We start from the raw sequence: 13,978 nt of genomic DNA, 5'->3' as shown, positions 1-13,978 counted from the left end.
CTATGTTCAGAAAAGAAAGAGAAGAGAAAAATTGAGGAGTAACTTGATAAAGGTCTTAAAGTAATAAAAAAACTTGATAAACTGGAATTAGAAAATATGTTTTCAATCTTGGTGCATGCCAGAACTATGGGCTACACATACAAATATATCTGATAGGTAATTCAGCAAAAAACGTTGCCAAGAAAACATGGAAGTCACTGTCATAAGGAGTCAGTATATGGGGTTGCATTGATACATTCAATAATATGATATTATATATGGAAGATATTACATGAGGGAGAAAGGAATAGATAGCCTTATTGATAGGTGAGAAAGGGTGAGAGGAAGCTCATACAGTGCATAATTGCTAATGGCCTGGTAGCCTGATTCTATCCTATAAATAATATGATATACTGTAAAATTAAGGAGTTCAAATGCCCTGTATCTTGTTTGTTCTTACAAAGAATAAATTATAAACATTGTATAAAAAGCAGAAACTAAATTGTGCACACCAAGCTTCTACAAACATGAATTAAATAAATAATCAGATCATCGTTTGAAGTTCTTCAATATGTGCCCTGGATACTTTAAATTAAGCTGAGGACAGACAGGTGGCTATCTCATTCACAAGGCATTATTACACTGAAGCGCCAGTCTGGATTGCATGCTTAGTCATCTGGATCTGAGGCAAGAATGCTGCGCACTGAGCCACAACTGACACAATGTTGATAAGCCTAGACTGAGTGAATCTCTTAAGCAATAGCTATGAATGGTTTGTAGGATGGGAAGAGGATATCTACATTTTTAATACCTTGGGAAAGAGCAACTTGATGGATTTTCAGTTCAACTCAAAGGGATGCAGAAGGAGGAAGAGCCAGCACAATGGATTATTTGAAGAATTTTAGAAAGAGCGTGTAATAAATAATTTACAGTTACCATAATTGCACGAGAGAAATAGGTTTTAAAAGAAGTTGTTTAGGAGTCGTTGGATTAAGAATAGTTCAATGTGGATGAACTAGTAAAGTTTAAAATGTCGATCTGAATTACCCATTTTCAAGAGAATTTGGATTCCAATAAGGATGAGTGATGATCAATTGAACATGTCTCAAATATTCATTGCCTTTCTGCTCCAGATTGTGCTCTCCAAGAATAACAGCAAATCTTCCTGGTATGCTGAAAGAAAAATAAAGAAAAAACTTGCAATTATTGACCTTTCACAAGGTCATCCAAAAGCACTTTACAGTCAATTGAGGATTTTTGAAGTCTAGTTACTTTAGTCATGTAGGAAATGCAGCAAAATAATGTATATAGCAATCTGCCACAACCAGCAGTAAAACAAAGACCAGATACCCTGTTTAGTGAAGTTGGTTGGGGGAAAACATTGCAAATCACACTAGGGAGAATTACCTTGTTTTTAGAGTCATCATAGAGATGTACAGCATGGAAACAGACCCTTTGGTCCAACTCGTCCATGCTGACCAGATATTCCAACCCAATCTAGTCCCACCTGCCAGCACCTGGCCCATATCCCTCCAAACCCTTCCTATTCATATAACCATCCAGATGCCTTTTAAATGTTGCAACTGTACTAGCCTCTACCACTTCCACTGGCAACTCATTCCATACACGTACCAGCCTCTGCGTGAAAACGTTACCCCTTAGTACTCTTTTATATCTTTCCCCTCTCACCCTTTTCTTTGAAATAATGTTATAAAATTTATTACACCCATCTGAGGGGGCAGACGTAGTCTTAGTTTAAAGTCTTGTACGACAAAAGGAAGTCAAACCCACACTTATTTGCAAAAGAATGCAGGGGAAACTCACTTCTTTGAAATGAAATCTTCTGCTTGCCTCTTAGACACTACCTTAAATCCAACCCAATGTTTTGAGTCCAGGTTCATTTTTCAAGCAAAATAGATGCCTGGTGGGTATCAAAAGAATACTATCGAGGGAATACTTCCAATACTGGAAAAGTGGCTTATTGCAGGGGGACTGTTATTACATACACAAACACATGGCAAGCACCTTTAAAATACTGAGAAGCCATGGAAACAAAACAAATAACCTGAATTTGGATGGTGTAACCAAAAACCTTGATGAAAAGCAAGTAAATTACCTCATAATAAGTATATCTTATAACATATGTCATAATAAATATACAAGGCATTGTAAAATATGACCAATTCCATCAATATGTCTAGAATATTACATATTGTGTTTAAATAAATCCCATTCGAAAGTTTTCAATAAACATGTGGTCACAGTATCAGACTGGTAATATTGGTTCAAATGTAAATTAGATTTATTTCAGAAAAAAGCTGTTTTATAATGGAAATAATGAGTAATTTGAAGCATAAAATAATGAGCACAGTGAGCATTGAATAAATTTGACGCTAGACCAATGCTTTCCATAGTTTTCCAACACCGGCTTTGCTTTGTGTCATTTTTGGTCTTTATAGATTAAGTGATTGCTGTAATTAGTCAACAATTTCTTTATCAGTAAATTATGTAACTACTATGATAATAGAAGGCACTATCGATAGCAATTTTGTTCAGCAATTCCTATGTATCTCTAATAGATTTCATAAATTATAATTCTAATGTGTATATGGGAATGTCTTCAGTGTAAAAATGATTGTTCAAACGACTTGTTACATATCTTGAAACAATATACTTACGTAACAATACAATGCGCAGCAGTCATGACCCAATTTCCAGAAATGAGCGTTCCACCACACAAATGTTGAAAGAAATCAGGGTCAGATTCATAAGCAAACTGCAGAGAGGCCTAAAACCAAAATCACATGCCATGTTATTTCTTTCTAGGTGTTAAAATTACTCAGAAGCTTCAAAACCTGATAACATCTTGCCTACACAATGGTTAAAAAAGATTCTGTGAGAATTTTATGTGGAGACAGAGATATGTGGATTCTCGGTAAGCACCAGAAATGTAACTCTGTAAGTTGATGCTGAAGACCTACGATGACTGCTGATGTGAACTGTGGAAATGGCATTCCAATGCAATGGTATTGGCCACCAGAGTAAATTAATTGTTATCACTAAGGTTAGAGGAGTGCACTGTTTCTTTTCTAGTTCCACTGGTAACATTAAATTTTATATTTAATCAGGGTAATGATATTGCCAATTATCATAGGTCTCAGACTGTATCAAGTTTGGTATTAGAAACAAATCATTCAGGTATCTTCAGTCAACAATAAGTAACAGTTTTATTATAAAGTAAAACTTAAACAAACAAGCAAAGATTATTAAGAAAAAGGATTTTGATGATGTGTAGAGAGACATATCTTATAGTCTGGCATTTTAATATTAACGTGGTAGAAGACAAACTGGAGAACACCCTGCAGAACACATCAATTAACAAACACTGTGAGTCACCAACTATTATTAAAAGTTCACAAGAAGTTCCAATTGTAATCATTTAATGCTCCTAGGAATCTCGATTTGTGAAACTGCACTCCAACACTTACTCATAGAGTCATAGAGATACATAGCACGGAAACAGACCGTTCCATCTAATTTGCCTACCAGATATCCTAAATTAAGCTAGTCCCATTTGCCAGACTTTGGCTCATATCCCTCTAAACCCTTCCTATTTATATACCCATTCTGATGCCTTTTAAATGCTTAAAGTTAAAAATCACACAAAACCAAGTTATAGTCCAACAGGTTTATTGAGAAGCAATAGCTTTTGAAGTCTTGCTCCTTTGTCAAGTGGTCATGCATTGCACTTTTAAATGTTGTAATTGATCTGCCTCCACCACTTCCTCTGGCAGCTCATTCCATTCATGCACCACCCACTGTGTGAAAACATTGCCCCTTAGATCCCTTTTAAATCTTTCCCCTCTCACCTTAAACCCATGCCCTCCAGTTTTGGATTCCCCACCCTGGGGAAACGTTCTTGTCTATTTACCCTATTCATGCCACTTGTGATTTTATAAACCTCTATAAGGTTACTGTGGTGAAACGGTTAAAAATTATGTCCCAATACATGTGTGAATCTAACCGGAATGGAGGTGTTGCTTAGTCCCGTGTGAATCTTATTACACACCTCCCCGTGTGAATCTTCTTATCTGTATGTAACCAGAATGGAATGTGTTTTTTAGCCTTGCTCTGCTGTTCACATGAATGTTTATATCTGGAAAAGAGTATATCAGCTGGAAAAGTCTCCAGTTCGGTGAGTCTGCTCCGGGGTTACGTTTAACCGCCGAGCGTGGGTTGTTGGCAACCGCTCTACGAGAACTGACGGCTCCCAGTTCCGGTAACATGTAGAGTGAGTATAAGCCAGACCCGTTGGTTGTGGCGACGCTGCGGGGAATAAAATGCCCATATTCTAGCAGACTCGCCTCTTGGTCGTTTGTTCTGTGTCAGACTACTCTCCTACGAACCTGACCTTGAGAATTTTTTAAAACAGTTACTCCTCAGCATCTGACTCTCCAGGGGAAAACAGCCCCAGCCTATTCAGTCTCTTCCTATCGCTCAAACCCTCCAAACCTTGCAACATTCTTGTAAATCTTTTATGGACCATTTCAAGTTTCCAAAGACATTGCTCCACATCTTCACAAACAATAAGCTTCAGTAAGCCAATACTGCTGCTGTTTATTTATTTTTTATTTTCCTGAGCTCTGATCTTTGTCAGTTGCACAAAGCAAATACTGTTTGTGGGCTTCCAATATCGTGGATCACAACTGCACTGAGCTATTAATGACACACAACTTCATCCGAGCCTACACACCCATTCTGATTATCCTAGCTTTATCATTTTGGATTGTTATTTTCATATCCAACATTTTTAGCTTTTCATGCAATACATAAACCACTTGCTTCAAAGCCATATAGGTGTGGGGTTTCCTGACTCTTCTTCACAGGCCTTTCCAACAGTCCTCCAAGTTTGCAATGGAAATTGATTGACAATCAGCTTCAAATTATCTTCCTTAATAATCTTTTTTTCCATAATAGGTTTTGTTGTTTCATTGTTTGATTCACCCCAAATCAGTAAATCTGCACTATGAGTTTTTGGTTTCTTTAGCTGTTTTTAAAGTCTTCTAAAGTTTAAGTTCTTTCCTTCAACACTGTGCTACTTCTCATTCTTGATCTTCAGGTTGCATCAGAATTTAAGCCTTTCATTATTCTTCACAATGAATCTCCAGTAGTTTTGCAATCTTAGTTTTTAATTCTGCCCTCAACCAATTCTTCTGATTCATCAACAGTTTATTTTCCTGTTCGAAGTTGTTTCATGGTACTTCATAGAGAATTTTGATATTTGAACTTTATCAAGATTACATTGAAGATGTATCATTTTTGAATTCACTTCTGTAAGTGTTATAATTCTGCTTTTTTTTCTCCACAGATGCTGCCAGACCTGATGGTTTTTCCAGCAATTCCTGTTTGTTATTGCTTGAGCTATTTTGTCTATTCCTAGTTCTACTCTTCCCTCTGGCTTTCCCAATTCAATACACGGATCGTTGACCACTGGTATTTGGGTTTCTTGTTTCTTAGATTTTGGTCTAAATCTTATCTTCAATCCTATAGTCGTTTCTTCATTTATCAGTGGATAATGCCTTTAAAATACTAAAGTGTTTTCCACTCTACTTTAAAGAGACACTCATCTCAAAGCTAGACATTTCACTTCTAATTTTCCTCTCGTGCACAAGAAATTTATATTGGCATTATTTAAAAAAAACTAACTCTTGACTCCCTTGTTAGCTAAAAATCTATTTAACTCCACTTTGAATATATTTAATCATCCAGCCTGCTCCATTCTCTGGGGATGAGAATTCTAAAGTCCAATTGATTTTCTGGAAGAAATAAATCCTCATCTCCTTATTAAATGGGATACCCCTTATTTTAAAATTGTACTCCGTCTTTCTAGACACCCCAACAGGATAAACATCCTCCCAGAATTCATGTTGTCAAGTCCTGTCAGAATCTTCATGTTTCAATAAAATTACTTCACATTCTTCTAAACTTCAATGTCTAAGCAGCTCTTCCTTTCATCATAAGGAAAAACGGTAATCAGATGAGTGAATCTTCTCTTCACTAATGCAGCTTATTCTTCCTTAAATAATAGAACAATATACTGTATTCCAGATGTGGTCTCTTTATGTCCTTATACAGCTGCAACAGTAGTTCCCTATCTTTATGCTCCAGTCCCCTAGCAATAAAAACCAATATTCCACAAGACTCTCAATCACTTGCTGTTATTGCATCCTTACTGTTTGTGATTTGTGCACCAGATCCCTTTGTATCACAGATTTGATACATATGCTGCTTTCTATTCTTCTTGCCGAAGTGATCAAGTTTCCACTTTCTCAGATTATATTCCATTTACCAAATATGTGCCCACATTCTTAATCCACCTATATCCCGAACCTAATCTAACTGTAATACAGGGAAGTGAAATCTTGTAGACTTTAACGGTCAAACTTCAAAGATGGAACAGCGTTTCCATGTCTGATAGTCTGCAGCCAGTGGGTTTCCTTACCTGCCATGGCCAGCTGTGTGGTTTGGCTTCCTGTCCAGCAACAACACGGCCCGTTAATGGGCTTGCAGCAACTGGACCTACTACATGACAAGGAAAATGGAAAATAGGAAAGAAACAAAGAGAAAAATTAGTGTTTGGTTAATAAAATAAAGGATACATGAAGATTGACATTTTTCATCTAATGTAGTCTAAGCTAACAAGAAGAAGCAAACAATTTTGAGTTCTGGCCAATACTTACTGAAGAATAGAGTCAAAAGCAGGTACTGCAACATGTTGAAATTGGAAGTGAGATTAATTGTCAAGGAGCTTCTTATAAACATATACTTTCTGGCATGTGTCACTAGCTAAATTCTCTTTTGTGTAAACACGATAACAATTTTTCACAGGGAAATATTTTATTCGGAAGCTATGCCAAACTGATTGTGAAACTGACCAGGTTAATTGAAAATCATCAATTAAATAAATGACTTGTAGGTCATGCAGTAATGCCAATCTCTTGTCTACACTGCCACTATCCTCCAGTATACTATAATACATGAGACATAACCCTATTCACAAAGGTAGCCAGTGGAAATTCAAAGGGCATCAGCAACACCAGAGAAAAGGCAGCAACGCAAGTAGAAATCAATGTAATCAATAAGAATCAGCCTCGTGAGCTGTCCTTTAAATGGCCACTTAAGGTTCATTCCTAGCATTTGCAATCATTATTATGAATTAACCTGTACAAAGGACAAGTGATCTGTCATGGCATTAATTTAAGCATTTTGGATACCTTGGATGATAGTACAAAATGATCAATGGCAAACTGATAGCCTGCAATAGATTTCAACGGAGGTTTTTCCCATTGAATTGTATCACCAAGTGCAAATTTATTTTCTTTTTCTCTAATATGCTCCTTTGTAGTGAGGCTGATCCTATTAGCAAATCTGGCCCTTACATTTCAAAGTTGAAATATGGCATTCCTAATATTTTACATCCTTTAATAACTTTCATCCTTACTCTCCGGGAGTCAATGTCCAATAAGACTATAAGAAATAGGAACAGGAACAGGGCCATTCGGCCCCTCTGATTTGCTCTACCATTCAATAGGATCATGGCGAATCTGACATTTCTCACATCCATTTTCTGCATTTTTGCAATAACCTTTGATTCCCTTACTGACCAAGAATCAATCTATCTCAGCATTTGCCCCACAGCTTTCTGTGGCAAGGAGTTCCAAAGACTCACAACCTTCTGAGAGAATAAATTTCTTCTCATCTCAGTCTTAAGTTGGTGTCCCTTTATTCTGAGACCATACCCTCTGGTCCTAGACTCTCTCATGTGAGAAACATCCTCAGCATCCACCCTGTCAAGCCCTGTAAGAATCCTATAGGTTTTAATGAGATCACCTCTATTCACTGATGTTTAGTAGAATGAGAATCCCAACCTGTTTAGCCTCTGCTCATAAGACAATCCCTCCTTATGAGGAATCATCCAAGTGAATCATCTCTGAAACGGCCTCCAATAGAATGATATATTTTCTTAAGTAAGGGGGAACCAACGTGTTCACAGTACTCTAAGTTGTTGTCTCATCAGCATCTCGTACAGTTGCTCTAAGACTTCCCTACTTTTACACTTCAACCCCCTTGAAACAACGGCCAACATTCCATTAGCCTAAAAACAAAAAATGTTGGAGATCACATCAGGTCAGACAGCATCCATGAAAAGAAAACAAGCCAGCATTTTGAGTCTAGAAGACTCTTCATCAGAGCATCCATTAGGCTTCCTGATCACCTGCTGCACCTGTGTGCTAGCTTTCTGTGTTTAATGCCAAATACTCCCCAGTCTCTTGATGTTGCATACTTCTGCAGTTTTTCTCCATTTAAATAATACTTGGGGTGGCATGGTGGCTCACAGCACTAGAGTCCCAGGTTCGATTCTAGCCTTGGGTGACTGTGTGGAGTTTGCACATTGTCTGCGTGGGTGTGCTCCAGTTTCCTCCCACAATCCAAAGATGTGCAGGTCAAGTGAATTGCCCATAGTGTTAGGTGCATTAGTCAGAGGTAGATGGGTTTGGGTGGGTTACTCTTTGGAGGGTTGGTGTGGACTGGTTGGGCCAAAGGGCCTGTTTCCACACTGTAGGTAATCTAATCTTATTTTGTTCTCTGTCCCAAAATGAATAATTTCACATTTTCTCACTTAATATTCTATTTTCCACTTTCACCCATTTACCTAACCCATCAATATCTTTCTGTAAACGTTTTGTATCCCTCTCACCATCTGCCTTTCCACCAATGATTATGTCTTCTGCAAATTTAGCTACAGTATATTCACTTCCTTCCTCCAAGTCATTATTAGATATAGTAAACAGTTAGTGTCTCAGCACTGATCCCTAGGGAACTCTACTAGTCATAGGTTGGCAACCTGAAAAAGAACTCCTTATTTCCACTTGTTGTTTCCTGCCCGTGAGTCAATTCTCTATCCATGTGAATATACTACCTTCAGCAACATGGGCTCCTGTCTTATGACTTAATGTTTTGTAAGGTACCTATTGAATGCCTACACGAAGTCCAAGTGTAATAGATCTCCTGGCTCCCCTCTATCTAATCTAATTGAGACTATTGTGAGGAGTTTTGGTTCCCTTTACTTAAAAAGATATATCATTCCATTGGAGACTGTTTCAGAGAAGGATCATTTGGATAATCCCTTGTATGGAAGGATGGTCTTATGAGCGAAAGCTAAGAAGGTGGGACTCTACTCAATGAAGAATATAAAAACTGAAAATAAGAGTTTCTTCAAATATATAAGAAAGAAGAGAGAGGTCAAAGTGAGCATAGGCCTTTTAAAAAGATTCTTAGGAAATAGATGTGGGAACAAGGAAATAGCAGAGGAGTTAAACAAATAATTTGCATCAGTCTTTATATTGGAAAATACTTCAAATATTGCATTAATACTAAAGAATATGGGAGAGTTATTAAGTACCATCACTAAACAAGGAACATCAGACAGACTAATGGGGTCAAAGATGGATATGTTGCCTGGTCCTGATAACTTGTAGCTATAGATATAGTGGATGTATTAGCTGTAAATTTCCAAAACTCCTTGATTATGGAGAAGCACTAGAGTATTGGAAAACTGCCAATGTGACACCCCATTCAAAAAAGGGAGGAGGAAAATGTGGGTAAGTATAGGTTGATTACCCTAACATCAGATCTTGGAAAAATGTGGAAATCAGTTAATAAGTAAGTAATAGGAAAATCACAATCTAATCAAGGAGAGTTAGCATGGCTTCATAAAAGGGAAATTGTGTCTATTTCTGCAAAAAAGAACAGTAATTACCTATTTGGAGGAATTAATCAGAGTGTCATCAGACATATATTTTCCAGCAGAAGATTACTAGGTAATGATCAGGAATAGGAGCCAGGATCTATTTGTTGCTTCCTGTAAGCCAAGGCTGATTCCGGTACTCCTACTTTTAACCATGATGAAACAAAAACAAACTTCTGGAAAAGCTCTGCATGTCTGGCAGCATCTGTGGAGAGAAATCAGAGTTAACATTTCAGATTGAGTGACTCTTCCTCAGAACTGGTGAGACCACAATGAGATAATTTAACTTTTCCCTGTTTGGCTTATCTGATACAGTGGGACACTGTGTGGTGCACTTCCTCTCAGAGTTTGAAGCAGATCAACTTTAGAAGTACTAATACCATGGATGAAACTTGCACTATAGTGTTGCTATGGTTTGACACTTGATAAAACATTGGTGTAGGACTTTGGTTCTATTTGGTTTATATAAACCAAAGTGTTTCTTTGGTGTAAGAGAATATTTCAAGGATAAATGCTTTAAATTTGTGTATTCGTGAACTCATTACCTGACACTGACACTGCAGTGTAGTTGTTAGTTTTTTCATAGAGCTGGATGAATAATCGATCATTCTAATAAGCAGAAGCACATGGTAATTTAAAGTGCAGGTTATTCGAACATTTCTTAGTTATCTGGCAATGCACAACATAATGCCATTTAACTGATAACTGATCTATCGAAAACAAGTGGTAATTTGAGTACCGGTTATCAAACATTTCTCAGTTATCTGACAATGCGCGCCATAATGCTGATTAACTGAGAACTGAACGCTAAGTTCCCTAATGCCACTTTAACAGGACCTTGAAATCTTGATAGGGTTATCCGAAATTCGGATAATTGATGTTCGGATAATCGAGGCTCTACTGTACTCAGACAACAGGTGACTGTAGTGGCTTAGATTGTTAATGGAAGGTTTTTGATACTGTGGGGTGTATGTCAGAAAATATAGATATTGAAGGCATTATCATGCTTTTGATTTAGAATAATCAGGGCTTGATTTTAGCATATAAAATCTAGAGATTGAAAGCTTTCTGGCAGTTGTGGAAGAGACCTGACTGGGTCAGAAGCAAATATAATTTTTTGCTTTGAAAGAACATAAGGCAGTTCAGGGAAAGCTCATGATTTGGAGAAGCCAGTGCTGGACTGCGGTGTACAAAGTTAAAAATCACACAACAACAGGTTATAGTCCGACAGGTTTATTTGGAAGCACTAGCTTTCGGAGCGCTGCTCCATCATCACAACACAGAGTTGTGTTAATGTAAAAGTTTATCTTGTGACATTTCCAAAGCAGAATGTGGTGCTGGAAAAACACAGCAGGCCAGGCAGCATCCGAGGAGCAGGAGAATCGACGTTTCGGGCATAAGCCCTTCTTCAGGAATGATTCCTGAAGAAGGGCTTATGCCCGAAACGTCGATTCTCCTGCTCCTCGGATGCTGCCTGGCCTGCTGCGTTTTTCCAGCACCACATTTTTCAACTCTGGCACTCCAGCATCTGCAGTCCTCACTTTCTCCTACATTTCCAAAGCAGGAGTGTTTGGTTAGAAATCGAAAGATTATTAAAGGACTGAGATAGTCTAAACACTTTCGTGCATATTCATGTAGGAAGACTTCATGGTTCACAAGACAGAACTGGGGAGAAGCAGTTGTCAAACCTAAAGATATTATACAGAAGGATTATTTCTTTGGATTTGAATAGCTGTAGAGCGATAATGTTGGGGAATAGATAAGATTTTGTTTCACTGAATGTTTTAAGATCTTTTAAACTGTGTTTTATATTTAGATAGTTGGTTTTATTTTTGACTTTTGCGAAATGAATGCCTGTTTTACTTTTAAATAAAACTTGCAACTTTGTGTGCCTATTTTTCAGGGAATGACCTCCATGTTAAATAACAATAAAATCTACCAAGCCAGATTTCATTCTGGGATCTGACATCTCCAATAGTAATCAACTGGGATCATAACAATTCCACACTATTGTCTAAAGTCAAAGGTATCTCCATTGCGGCAATGTTAAAATTTAAATTCAGTTAAAAGTAATCTAGAAATAAGTAACTGTTATCAGTTAAAAGTGATCAAGAGGTTGTCAAATTAGTCTAAATTCCTAACAGTTTACTAATGTCCTTTAAGGACAAAAGCATAACACCCTCCTACCTATGACCTACATGTGACTCCAAAGTTGAATCTTACCTTTGAAGTGGCCTAACAAGATATGAATTTGTAATAAAACAGTACCAATGGTTCCATAAAACCCCTCTCAGAGCAATTATGAATAGATATTAAATGACATCCTCAGCAGCAACATCAATGTCCTGAGCATCAATTAGTAAACAAGCAGCTGCTATCTGGCAACTTCCCAACTTGGCAGACCCATCTTGGGTTAAACTAAGTAGGAGCAAATTACTGCAGATGCTGGAATCTTTCCTGAAAACAACAAATTCTGGAGATCACGGCGGGGTCAAACAGTATCTATGGAGAGACAGAAAGCTTTCAAGTCTAGATAACTCTTCATTGGAGCTGAAGTGCAGTCTGGAGGTGGCAGTATTTCTGCTATAGTTGGGGGAGTGAAGTTTGTGTGTAGGGGTGGTGGGTATAGGGTGCTGTTGGAGAAAGGATGTTGATAGATTAGATTAAGTGATTGGAATGTGAGAGTGGCAGAATGATGGTGTGTCTAACTGCCAGACTTGAAAGAACAGACAGTCTCACTAGGCGTGAGGTCAGAGAGGACACGGTGACAGAGAATGTAAAAAGTAAAGCTAAAAGAAAGGGGAAGAAATGGGAGTTAGTTCACTATTTGAACTCAATATTAACTTCAGAAGACTACAAAGTGCCTAGGCTGAAGATGAGATGTTGTTCCTCCGATTTGCACTGTGATTCACGGGAGCATTGCAGCATGTCGAGGACAGATACTTGGGCATGTGAGCAGGATTACCTACAGGAAGGTAGGGGTCATGCATGTACACAGACCAGAGGTGTACTGCAAAGTGGTCTTCCAGTCTATGTTTAGTTTCTCCAATGCAGAGTAGGCCACATTGACTGCAGCGAATACAATACCCAAGATTGGAGGTGGTACAGGTGAAATGCTGCTTCACCTGGAAAGACTGTTGAGGCCCTTGGATGGTGAGCAGGGAAGAGGTGAAGGGGCACCTTCTGCTGTTACATGGGAAGGTGCTGGGGGAGGGATGGTGGTGTTAGTGGTCGTGGAATGGACTAGGATGTCTCAATGGGTACGATCTGTGTGAAATGCAGATGGGGTGAGTGAGGTGAAGATGTGTTTGGTGGTGGTGAAGGACTGGAACAAGGATCATTCCACATACCCCATAAAGTGGCAGGCATAACTGGGATCCTTGTGTGTGCCCATAGCCACTCCTTTAACTTGGCAGAAGTGAGATGAATTAAAGGAGAAATTGTTCAATGAGAGAACAAGTTTAGCCAAGAGGAGGAGAGTGGTGGTGGATGGGGCTTGTTCAGGGCTCTGGTTGAGGAAGAAGTGGAGAGCTCTCAGACCGTCCTGGTGGGGAGTGGAGGTATAGAGGGATTGAACATCCATGGTGAAGAGAAGGCACTTAGAATCAGGGAACTGTAAATTGACAATATGATGGAGGGCATTAGAGGAATCACAGATGTACATGCACAGGGTCTGGACAAGTGGAGAGAGGATGGAGTCAAGGTAGGAGGAAATGAGCTCAGTGGGGCAGGAACAAGCTAATATGATGGGCTTACCAGGGCAGCCTGGTTTTTGGTTTAAACTGATTTTTGTTCCAGAGCGATAGGAGTAAAATGCCACCCACCCTGTAGGACACACCAACTTTTGATGCAGATCATTGTTGTCCATGGAGACAGGTAAGTGATATGGTATGTGCAGTTCTCTGGAGCTTCATTGTCATTATTTTAGAAGCTATAGGGCACTCATCCTTCACATTCACTCGCACCCCATCCATCACCCTCATCACTTCAGTGCAACTCATGTCCCCACCTCCAAGTTAGCTCAACCTCATGCTCCCCAAGCCAATGCATATCTCCACCCATTCCTCAGGCCTCTTCATATCTTCATGCCACCTACATGATATTTTATACCATGTCATTCCCACTCACCTAATATTCACTAAGGCAGACCTTAGGATCCCTGTGGAGATGAAGAAAAAAACTTAGCTTCTA

At 38.6% G+C, this 13,978-nt stretch overlaps 1 protein-coding gene across 1 annotated transcript in view; it reads right to left on the bottom strand.

Moving 5' to 3' along the window:
• LOC122548777 (chymotrypsin-like elastase family member 2A) overlaps nucleotides 1-13,978 on the bottom strand; it is a 32,666-nt gene that overhangs the window by 8,591 nt on the left and 10,097 nt on the right. The window contains exons 2-5 of the mRNA XM_043687543.1: nucleotides 10,333-10,396; nucleotides 6,482-6,561; nucleotides 2,658-2,767; nucleotides 1,027-1,152 (exon numbers count right to left, since the gene is read on the bottom strand). Of these exons, the coding sequence (XP_043543478.1) occupies nucleotides 1,027-1,152; nucleotides 2,658-2,767; nucleotides 6,482-6,561; nucleotides 10,333-10,396 (380 nt within the window). The remainder of the gene's footprint in view (nucleotides 1-1,026; nucleotides 1,153-2,657; nucleotides 2,768-6,481; nucleotides 6,562-10,332; nucleotides 10,397-13,978) is intronic.

The sequence above is a fragment of the Chiloscyllium plagiosum genome, chromosome 4, assembly GCF_004010195.1.
Source record: "Chiloscyllium plagiosum isolate BGI_BamShark_2017 chromosome 4, ASM401019v2, whole genome shotgun sequence".
NCBI lineage: Eukaryota > Metazoa > Chordata > Chondrichthyes > Orectolobiformes > Hemiscylliidae > Chiloscyllium > Chiloscyllium plagiosum.
This window is presented reverse-complemented; position numbering and strand designations above follow the sequence as displayed.